Source organism: Phycodurus eques, chromosome 7 (assembly GCF_024500275.1).
Source record: "Phycodurus eques isolate BA_2022a chromosome 7, UOR_Pequ_1.1, whole genome shotgun sequence".
In the NCBI taxonomy this organism is placed as follows: Eukaryota; Metazoa; Chordata; class Actinopteri; order Syngnathiformes; family Syngnathidae; genus Phycodurus; species Phycodurus eques.
In genome coordinates, this window is record NC_084531.1 from 5026138 (window position 1) to 5038346 (window position 12209).

The 12209-nt window shown below is 39.4% G+C and overlaps 1 protein-coding gene across 1 annotated transcript in view; it reads right to left on the reverse strand.

The window, feature by feature from the left end:
• Nucleotides 1–12209, reverse strand: part of zgc:153039 (uncharacterized protein LOC767698 homolog) — an 80192-nt gene that overhangs the window by 11272 nt on the left and 56711 nt on the right. The window contains exon 10 of the mRNA XM_061682036.1: nt 1432–1624. Coding sequence (XP_061538020.1) covers nt 1432–1624 — 193 coding nt within the window. The remainder of the gene's footprint in view (nt 1–1431; nt 1625–12209) is intronic.

The following is a 12209-nucleotide window of genomic DNA, read 5'->3' on the forward strand; positions in this document are numbered from 1 at the left end:
AATTTACTAAATAAAAGTAGGACTGTGAATTTCTGAATAAGAGCAGGTAAATGAAAAAATGTATTACAACTAAAGTGCTTAACCAGAATAATTAATTTGAAAAAAAAAAACTAAAAAAACATAGATAATACTTCATGCTTTGATGATATGGGTAGAAGCAAAATCATGCATTGTGAAAATGCATTATACATAGGTAGAAGGGTTTTCCAGAATTTTGAGGTCAAATTTGGGGGTGCGTGTTATACATGGGTCCACAATACACACGAGAAATGAATCAGTTTTAACTTGTTTGCGGCCTAAAGAAGAATATATTGTGTTAGCTGTGGGAAGTTGAATACATCAACACAAACACATTTCTTAGTATATTTTAAAATACATATCCCATTTATATAAAAAAAGATAAGAATTAATTAAAAGATTTTATGTCCCCAATATTTCATATTCACATTTAATATTTTTTCGTAAAGGGTTTTAATGAGTACTATTTAACATGTACTTGAATGTAATTGACTCCAACCATTTACTCCCATATATCCAAATATAGGAGGTGATGTGTAAGAAAATGTTTTCATTCATCAGTAAGGAAAAGCTCACTTTTCTTCTTGCTAAACAGCACAGGTATTTTTTCTTATATTGAAATTGTAAAATAAATTCTGAAATTGTTGGTATTTATTTTTACAACAAAAGAAACATAATAATCTTTTGACTTTTGTATGCTGCAGACGCAAACGTAGCCTCTATTGCTGTGCCTGAGTATCATTTAAATTGCTGAACTGCCCTGTGTGAGAGGAAAAAAGCAGAGAAGGGAGGAGGAAATAGTAAATGGAATGCATTCATATAGCGGAGGTAGATGAAAGGAAGGGAGGATAGGTGTGAAAGGAAGAAAAAGAAAGGGAGGAGGAGGAAGGAAGAAAAGTGCAATAAGTTGAGTGGTTGTAATAATGTTCTGCTTCTTGACAAACACTCGCCAACCCAACCACCCTGAATCGCCTTGGCAACAAGCCTTGTTGGCAACAGAGCTCCCTCACCTTGAGCGCAACCGGCCCGCCTATAGAGGACATAGCAAAATGTATGATATAAAGTTATGTATGCGTGCGCTTGTGCAAGTGCAGCACTTCATTGAGGGAGAAATATGAAGTGTGTGTCAGATAGGTCTGATGTAAAAGTGATAGATAGCTGCACAACAATGAATGGGTATGGATTTTGAGAGACCGAATTTGATGTGAGTGTTTTTGTTTGCTGCATGCACTTGGCTTGGGGAGGCAATAGTCTGGGTGTCTCAATAAACATTTTAAATCAACTGTTTGGCAAGAACGTTTTTTCTATTTATTTATTTTTTTTGAGGGGGAGATTTTAATTGCTGTAATAATGACGAGGCAGTGCTGCATGTAACTGTTTGTATGTGTCTGTGTGTGGGTGTGTGTTTCTAACCTGGTGGAAAATGAGAGCCTGGCTGATGTAGCCCCAGCTGGAGGTTGGACTGAGGTAGTGAATCAGCAGAAGCAGCAGCAACATGAAAGCGATGCTGGCCGAGGCATAGATTGAGTTGATGAGAAACATCATGACAGCACAGCCCACGATGCCAAACACACACGTATGCCAGGTGAAGTAACGAAAAGTGGGCCTGTGAAGGAAACAAAGCAAAGCAAATTTATTTATATAGCGCATTTCATACATAAGGTAACTCAATGTGCTTTACAACAAAGTAAAATCCTTCTTTGTTTAATCAGAATTATCATTTCATAAATCATTGCTTCTTTAGATATTAAATTTTCTTTGTGTTTAAATATGATATTTCTTCCTCAATCAACTTACCTGTTTTCAAAATTAATCAAGAATTAAGTCAGTAACAACAAGAAAAAAATATACATTATTTTACACTTAATTACAGATTGTTTCCAGTAATTGAAGCTGTTTTCATAATTGATTTTTTAAGTACAGTGGGAGGGAAAATTGTGTGAACCCTTTGGAATTTCTTAAATTTCTGCATAAATTGCTCATGAAATGTGGTCTGATCTTCATCTAAATCACATGCTTAAACAAACAGAATCTGGTTCAACTAATATCACACAAACAATATGATTTCTATCATATCCTGTTTTGTTTGCTTGTTTCCTTGTGTGGACTTTTCCTTTGTCTGCGATTGGCTGGCCATCAGTTCTGGGTGTACCCCGCATCTCGCCCAAAGATAGCTAGGATAGGCTCCAGCATGCCCGCGACCCTAGTGAGGATAAGCGATACAGTAAATGCATAGATGGATGGATGGATGGATGGATGGATGAATTTTCCTTTGTGTTGCAGTCCCTGGGTGCTGTTCGTTGGGCGGAGTCTCCCGTGATGCAGCTGCCGGTGATTTGTCATCAGCAGTGTATTTAAGCATGGGAGACGCAGGAGGAAAACACTGAGAAACTGTACATTGCTTGTTGCCATTGCCTTGCCAATTTTGTTACACTCTCGCGGGTTCCAACTTTGCCAGTAGCTATTTTTGTCAGCCATTTTCTAGTAAGAACTATACTGTGCTTTTCTTGTCCCTCTTCGTTGTGTAGGTTGGAGTTCGTTCTCCTCGTGACCTTTAGTGTTTTCCATCTGTGGCTTCCCGTCCACCGTCCTTATTTATGTAACTACCTGTTCGCTACATGGTTTTCACATTGACCTTCTGTCACGTCACTTTCTGTTAGTAGTCGTTTTTCACGTTAGCGTGCTCCCTTTGTTGAATTAAGTCTGTAAACCTGGATCTTCTGTTGGGTTGCTTTGGGGTCCAACTATTTGCTTCACGCAGCTTTAACAGATTTCATATTTTTATTGAAAATAACATGTAAACATTCACAAGACAGGGAGGAAAAAGTAAGTGAATCTCTAGGCTACGGATTCTCCAAGAGGTAATCAGAGTCAGGTATGAGGCAACCTCGAGTCCAATCATTTTGAGAATATTGGAAGTTTGGCCACTAGAAAACACACACCAGGTTATAATTGTCTCATGAAGAATTGCCTGATGTGTACCATGCCTCCTCTCAGAAGACCTACAGTTAAGAATGGTTGACTTATACATGACATATAAAACTTGAAAAAGGTATTTCTGGAAGTCTTGATGTTCATCAGTCCACGGTTAGACAAATTGCCTGTAAATGGAGAAAGTTCAGCACTTTTCCTGCTCTTCTATGGAGTGGCCGTCATGTAAAGATAACTGCAAGAGCACACCACAGAAAGCTCAAGAAGGTAAATTTAAATTAAAAAAAATAAAAAAATACCTAGCACGTGAGCTGAAGACTTACAGAAATCACTGGCACATGCCAACCTCTCTGACATATGTACCACATGTAAAACATTAAACAAGAATGTGGTTCATGGGAGAAAACCAAGGAGGAAGCTGTTGCTAAAAAATTTTTTTTAATTAAAATTAAAAACAACAAAATTGTTGCACGTTTGAAGTTTGCTAAAGAACACTTGTTCCACAGCACTACTGGAAGAATGCGTGGACAGATGAATTTTGAATTTGAAAGTTGAATTATTTGGGAGGAACACAACACCAACATCATAACCTTATCCCGACTGTGAAGCATGGCGGAGCGATCATCATGGTATGGGTGTGCTTTGCCGCATCAGGGCACGGACAGCTTATCATAAATGGGAAAATTAACAAGATATGTTGCAGAAGAACTTGAGATCATCTTTCCAGCAGTTGAAGCTCAAAAGAGGATGGGTGTTGCAACAGGACAATGATCCAAAATCAACAACAGAATGGCTTCAGAAGAAGAAAATACATGTTACTGAGTGTCCCAGCCAAAGTCCTGACCTCAACCCGATTCAGATGCTGTGACATGACATCGAGAGTTATTCAGAAAATACATCCTGGTCGTTGTGCACGTCTGATCTGCAAATACAGGAAATATTTGGATGAGGGTATTTCTCCTAAAGGAGGGTAAACCACTTATTAAAGCCAAGGGTTCACTTATTTTATCCCCTCCTGTCATGTGAATGTTTACATGTTATGGTCTATAAAAACATAATTGTTTGTGTGGTATGAGTTTAAGCAGACCCTGTTTACTCTTGTGATGTAATGATGATCAGACTACATTTTATGACCAATATATGCAGAAATTTAAGAAATTCCAAAGGGTTTACATACTTTTCCCTCCCACTCTATATTCCTGTACTGATATTCACAATATTTTCTGTATTATTTACTTACATAATCATTATTTTATTGATTGAGCTGTTTTTTTTTTTCCTTTATGATGTTTTATCAATTATTGTGTAGTGTCTTCTAGACTCATAAGGCCACATACTCGAGTGTCTGGTTATGCCACATGTAAAACCTTTGAAAGTAACTGTTTTAATTACATGAACAGGTAGGTTAGGTTAGGGCAACCAAAACTTAAATATGATTCAAAACCCTAATATTGTCATGAGTTGTACTTCTATAATGAGGGACAACTGTTACTAACTCTTGTTTTAATTTCAGTGTTGATGGACAGATATGACATTTTTTTCCATTTTATTTGTATGAGGATGGGTTCTCTCACCTGACCACTGGAGGTTTGAACCTTGCCAACATTGACTTCCTGGTCTGGGTTACAGACATTCGCATTAAATGCACATACTTTAATCTATTTGTCCTAATTTACCAGTTAGACTACAGTTTAAGCGTGTCACTCAAGAACTCACCTTCTCTTGAATGGCTGCTCCATATTTGATGGAGTCGCTACTAACTTCTTGTTTCTTGCCTATTGTATGTTGACTTCGGGTTGAAGCATTTTGAATTGACTAAATATGCCTCTGTAATAAACATAACTTGCCTTGATATAGCATACATAGGAGTCTAATTTTCTGACTTACAATTTTTGACAGTATAACTTAGTGGATATTGAAAAAAAAAAAAATCTACATACCCCTGCTCAAATGCCAGGTTTTGCTATATAAAAAGTTAAACCAAATTAAATAATTTAAAAACTTTTTCCACCATTAATGTGACTGACAACCTGTACAACACAATGAGGAAAAAAAATGTTTTCGAAAGTTAAAGATCTAATAATACAGTAGGCCCCTAAAAGTGTGACACTATCCTGCAATGCATAGTTTGCTGCTCATTCTGTTGTGCGTGCGTTGGCCATCTGGGGTCAGTATAAGACAGACATAAAGATATAAAGTACTGTACTGTAGAATCTGCTCCTCCCTTGGCTTCTCAGTACGGCAGTAATATTAGTCATTCTTTGTAGAAGATAAAGAATATGTGGATGGGAGTCCTGTTATATTATCTGTCTACATGTGTTGGTGTACTGTTTGGGTTCAGATAGCCGTTGCTAGAAGGGTAACACCGCCATAGAGATGCTAATTGTTAGCCTGTGTGCCTATGGAGTTTCCCCATTGTATGTTAGCCTTAATGTAGCGGAAGCAAAGTGGTTGTTTCAAATACATAATATGTACATTTATTTATTTTATATTTAGTTTGACAGTAAAGGCAGTCCCATTAGTCTCAAAAAATGAAATAAGAAAATAGCTGCACTCATTACAAATACAACAATCAATACAAAAATAAATCATCGAACATTTTCCCTTTCTTCAAATGAAATGTTTACATTTCAAATGAAAACATTACAGAGGCTGCTCAGAAGAAAAAAAAATCTGGAGGGAAAAAAGCGGAGGGAAAGAAACTAAGTAGGAGTCCTATGATTATTTTATTTATTGTTACTTGGCTGTTTATAAACCTGGGTTGCCTTTAAGAGTGTTCCTGCATTTCTGATTTGACTTAAAATTTTAGACTCAAGAAAATAAATCACTGTTGGTAGGCAGTATCTTATTTCTAATGTTTGAAATTTGAAGAATATGAAAAAAAAAATTCAATTCGTGAACATTTTCTCAAGGGACAGTTTTGTTATTGAGACCATAGCATGATTAATGTTGCAGCAATAATGGTGTTTTAGAGGTACAGTATAAAAATGTAAACATTGAATGAACAGGGATAGAATTGCACAGTAATATAAGATTTGAAGATGTCTTTTTCACAAAAACCTGTGGGAAAACGCACAGAAACTACCAAAGCCTATTGAGGACGTGGTCAGCAAGAAAAAGAGGTTTTTCGGTTGCCCCGCGTTAGCCTCTTGGCTCCACCTGTAGCGTAAAAATTCAGGCAATACCGTTAGCTTTCCCACGATATCGCAATAATTATCGTACCATGAGATTAATATAAACCGAACCGTGAGGTATAGATACCATTACATCTCTATTGAGTAATCATGAACAGATTATGTATGTCCTGTATACAATAAACATACTCGTTTGTAGTGCTCGACTGCCAAGTCTGCTATTTTAAGTGGAAGATATTGAAACTGTCAGTTCTTATGTTGTTTAGGTCATTTTGTATCTTCTGTTGACTGACGTAATGTCTGGTACACTAACTTTCTCTGGGTGCGTGACTGTGTGTGTGCACACGAGGCTGAAGTTTCTGTCCTAGATTTACCATAATTATGACGTGATTCTGGGCAAATGTCCAAGTCTTGTCGCCTGTTTTAATTCCCTGATTGGCAGTGATTCTCTTAGGGTACTTTTGTGGTGTCAGCAAAGTGACATCAGCTGCTGGAGAACCACAGACAGGTGAAGGGGGTGAGAGAGAGGTGATTGTATAGAGCTATCATTGTCGCTGATAATGAAACAGAAAGACGAGATGGATTCGGGGGGGCGGTTAAGGTGAGCTTTTATCATTATTACACCCCCTCTCCAATAGGATGAAGAAAAGGGTAGACTTAAAAGCAAAGTTTGAAGTTGTGAACCTCTGTGGCACATCAGTGGGTAAGGGGCAGGAACTCTTCTTAAAAGTTAAGTGTCAGTAATGATATCAGTTAATATATCTTTAAAAGGATTTAGATGCCTTTTCCACATTCTTTAGTTACTACTGTACTTAGCGTTTTTCATTTCATTTCTAAAGTGTTTTTCATACAAATATGTATGGTAAATACTGAATAGGACTTGACTACTCCATTACCGTATGTTAGTGATAGGCGACAGCACGTTTTGATTTAAGGACCAATTGCACTCACATTCACACCTACGGGCAATTTAGAGTCTTCAATCAACCTACCATGCAGGTTTTTGGGATGTGGGAGGAAACCGGAGTACCCGGAGAAAACCAACGCTGGCACAGGGAGAACATGGAAATATCACACAGGCGAGGCCGGGATTTGAACCCCAGCCCTCAGAACTGTGAGGCAGATGTGCTAACACCGTGCTGACTAAAAAATAAGAAAAAAAACCTAGGAACACAAAGTTGGCACTTGGTGGCCAGCGTTACCAGATGTCAATTTTCAAATCCTTCCAAGATTTCTCAGTCTCCAAATCATTCAACTGCCAAAATTGTCCACTGTATACCATGAGAGTTGTAGCTAGACCTGATGTTTTTCACTATGTGCTCAGCAGTTTTTATAGGTAATAAATTTTCTAAATTAAAGGAATTGACATTACAATACATCACAAGTATGATTTAAATTTTCGGTGGTAGTTGAAAAAGTTAACAGTAAAAGTACTTAATGTGCATTTAAATAGGCCCTCGGTTTTACAGTCTATTCCTCCATAACGTGCTAATTTACATGTGCAATCCAGTTTCATATGAAAATTATTGCAATAAGGTTTGTTCCCTTAAGTTTGTTTTTTCCCGTGTGATGCAAGATTTGCTAAAATTATTTGCTTTATTTTTATTTGTTCATACAGTGGTACCTTGAGATACGAATGACTCAATTTATGAATTTCTTGAAATACGACCCATATTGTAAGTGGTGACACAACAGCTGACAAGTCGGGAGGCTTTCCCTGCTGAGTGGATCGCAACTCGGTAATATGTTTGTGTCCCATTGGCGGCCACCATGAGTCAGGATCCGGGTTGTGTGAAGCGCATGTTCACTAGCAGCCTTCTCCCAGCCCGTCGTTCGGCATTTTCTGGGACAGAGGCCGGCATGAACAACATGGCGCCTCTTGCCGAATCGATTGCGAAATGACGCTCTGACAGGTGTACTACGCCTAACAATTTGCAATGCTTCTGCATCTCTTTCAACGTAATCGGGTGCGTTTACAGTCAAAGGAGGAAGTGAAGAGCACAACAGCCTGGCTAAGCAGGCGTGGTTTCGTATAGGCATCCCAAAACTCCCAAAATTTTAAGCACAATAGTTCATTATTTATACCCAGACAAGACCACCACAATATCGAGGGACATTTAATTTTGCGATATTGTGAATATTGTCCCTATTACTCAATATGGCAAATCTGTTATCAAAGGTGGGTAGAGTAGCCAAATATTGTACTCAAATAAAAATACTGTTACTTTAGAATAATATGACTCAAATAAAAGTAGTCCAAATATTTACTAGAGGAAGAGAAACTTTTTTTGAGTTTTGTTTTGTTAAATCAGAGCATGAATGTCAAATAAAATAAAAATGTACAATATATGGGAGTCCACACACACCTGCCACCATTTCATTGTTCAAGTGCCCAAAAACCAATAACACATGCATTGGGCCCTATAGAAACATTATTTGCTTTATTCACTTAAATGACTGAATGAAGAAGCTGTTTGCTGAACAGACTTATTGATAGTGTGCGTATGTGTGTGTGCGCTCATGCTGAGAGAGAGAGAGAAAGAGAGCGAGAGAGACAAAGAAAAATTAGTTAGGCAGGTATCCCCAAAGAAGCATCTTTTACAGTGATTTATGACCATAAAAAAGGGCTATTGGTGCCCGATGCACTGCCAAAGCAATAATAGAAACATCTGCAACTTACCGCAAGGTGTTTTCTCAAGTTGGAAATGGGCTGAAATAGCTACGTTTGGACAGACGCAAGACTACACTGCATCATAAAACTGTTGTTTTTCGGAGTCTGTTAAGTAAACACTCGTGCTGGCTGTTTTTTTTCTTCCCCAAAATGAGTCCCTTTGATTGGCCTGCGAAGGCTTTGTGTGCGGTCATGTAATTGCCTTGTGTCATCTGATTGGCGAATTGGAGTCAAATGACACTAGTGGTTACGTTGGATTGGTGCAACGGCGCCCGGTGTGGAAGTCAAAGATGAAGTCTAAAAATAGATTGCGCACACAATAACTGATGAATAAGAGTAGCGAGTGGCATGTCGATGATTGTAATGGAGTAAAAGTATTGATTCTTCCTAACATAAATAAAGTAAAAAGTATAGTGCAGTCAAACTACTCTGACAAGTACAATTTATCCAAAATGTTACATTACATTACATTAAATTGTTCCATTTTAGTTCTATGGTCTGTGCTTTATGTTGATTTTCTTTTTCAATCCAATAATTTCAATTATTTCATCATTAAAATTTCATATTCTTTTTTGGTGTTTATATTCCTCTTGCCCGATGATAGCTGGGATAGGCTCCAGCACGCCCGCGACCCTAGTGAAGAGAAGCGGCTCAGAAAATGGATGGATGGATGGATGGATGGACAAAGCATTTGGCGATTCATTCAGATGGTCAATTCACACGTTATTACAGACAATCACATTTTTTGCGAGATAATGTGGATGGCAGATCCCACTTGGTTGGTAAAGCGGGTATAACTGAAAACTATATTACCTGTCACATAAACATCAACTCACATGAAAACAATGTGAAGTGCAGTTTTGCCTTGAATCTTGCCATTTGACAAAGCAATGGTGCATGTATGTGCTGTATTGTGTGCTCCTGTGCGCACTTGTGTGTGTTTATACAGTCCTGCAGAGTGACCACAGCTGGCCTTAAGGAATAGTCCACATTGCTGGAACCACTACCGATAAAGCTGTAGCCCATACAGAGGCCTCGTCACACTCAAAGATAACACCAGAAATATACACACGCATGAATGCATGCACATACACGCGTACGCAGACAAACATACATTACCACACAATCGCAGACACACACGTACGCACACACAATACTAGTGCCAGGCAACTTTACTCACACATCGATGATCGGAAACAAACAAAAAAATAATAATCCAGCATGACTTCACACAAAGCTAGTCTCTCTAAATTGCATGCCTTTATGCTCCCATTGTATACTGTTTCTACAGACACACACTTGCAAAAAGACACACTTAACAAGTAGATATCTTTTCCGCTACATCATAATTTCAAACCCACCCCTACACAATGCCAAATTCAAGGGAAAGTGAAATATTTCTGCTAAATTAGTTATGCTAATTACAGAGAAGCTCTCCGGGGAGAGACGATGCTAAATGGCTTTTAATTCTTTTCGCCTGGAAAGAGATGTGGGAGAGAGCCTGGGCACAATGAGTGAAGCAATGAAAGAAGCAGAAAATACGGGAAAGCACTAGAGGTGAAAAAAAAAAAATGTTCGGCTAGCAGACAAGACGCATTATCTGCTGTGAGGACTCCAGGTCCCTCAGCCGACTGGGAGATCAGTAGTAGGTAAAGTCTTGTTTCTGTTTTTAAATCCTAGAAGTCAACATGGCACAATTTCCAGAAATTGAAATTACATGAAACAGTTAATATACTGTAACCATCATCTCATACTGTCAATTAAAAGTATCTTGTAAATGTACTTGAAATCTGAATGTGCAGAACTATTTTTTTGCATACCGGTATTCATTACACAAAATGTTTTGGATTATCAATCCAACTTTAATGTCGAAGACAAACGAATACATTCATTTCCTCAATAATGATTTTACAGGGGGATCACACTCCTCAGGCTTCCTGGTAAGGTGTAGTCAGGGGTGCTGGAGAGGAGGGTCCGTTGGGAAGTCGAATCTCGGATTCAGGAGGAGCAGTGTGGTTTTCGTCCTGGCCGTGGAACAGTGGACCAGCTCTACACCCTCAGCAGAATCGTCGAGGGTGCATTGGAGCTCGCCCAACCAGTCTACATGTGTTTTGTGGACTTGGAGAAGTCGTACGACCGTGTCCCTCGGGAGTTCTGTGGGGTGGGTGCTTCGTGAGTATGGGGTGCCAAATCCCCTGATACGGGCTGTTTGGTCCCTGTACGACCGGACGCGTTATCGGTAAGGGTTGGACTCCACCAAGGCTGCCCTTTGTCACCGATTCTATTCATAACGTTTATGGACAGAATTTCTAGGCGCAACCGAGGCGTAGTGGGGGTCCGGTTTGGTGACCTCATTATTGCATCTCTGCTTTTTGCAGATGATGTGGTTCTGCTGGCTTCATCAAGCCGTTTCTCCAACTCTCACTGGAGCGGTTCGCAGCCGAGTGTGAAGCGGCTGGGATGACAATCAGCATCCTGCCCCAAGTGGAGGAGTTCAAGTATCTTGGGGTCTTGTTCACGAGTGAGGGAAGAATGGAACGGGAGATCGACAGGCGGATCGGTGCAGCGTCTGCAGTGATGCAGACTTTGTATCGGTCCGTTGTGGTGAAGAAGGAGCTCAGCCGAAAAGCGAAGCTCTCGATTTACCGGTCGATCTACGTTCCTACCCTCATCTATGGTCACGAGCCGTGGGTAATGACCGAAAGAACAAGCGTTTCCTCCGCAGGGTGTCCGGGCTCTCCCTTAGAGATAGGATGAGAAGCTCGGTCATCCGGGAGAGGCTCAGAGTACAGCCACTGCTCCTCCGCATTGAGAGGAGACAGACGCGGTGGCTCGGGCATCTGATTAAGATGCCTCCTGGACGCCTCCCTGGCGAGGTGTTCCGGGCACGTTCCATCGGCTCAGAGTACAGCCAATGAAGTTGGGATGTTGATTGTGTTAAACATAAATAAAAACAGAATACAATGATTTGCAAATCATGTTCAACCTATATTTAATTGAATACACTACAAAGCCAAGATATTTAATGTTCAAACTGATAAACTTTATTGCTTTTAGAAAATAATCATTAACTTAGAATTTTATGGATGCAACACGTTCCAAAAAAGCTGCGGCAGGGTTATGTTTACCACTGTGTTACATCACCTTTTCTTTTAACAACATTCAATAAACATTTTGGAACTTAGGACACTAATTGTTGAAGCTTTGTTGGTGGAATTCTTTCACATTCTTGCTTGATGTACAGCTTCAGCTGTTCAACAGTCCGGGGTCTCCATTGTCGTATTTTACGCTTCATAATGTGCCACACATTTTCAATGGGAGACAGGTCTGGACTGCAGGCAGGCCACTTTAGTACCCGAACTCTTTTACTACGAAGCCACGCTGTTGTAACACATGCAGAATGTGATTTGGCATTGTCTTGCTGAAATAAGCAGGGGTGTCCATGAAAAAGACGT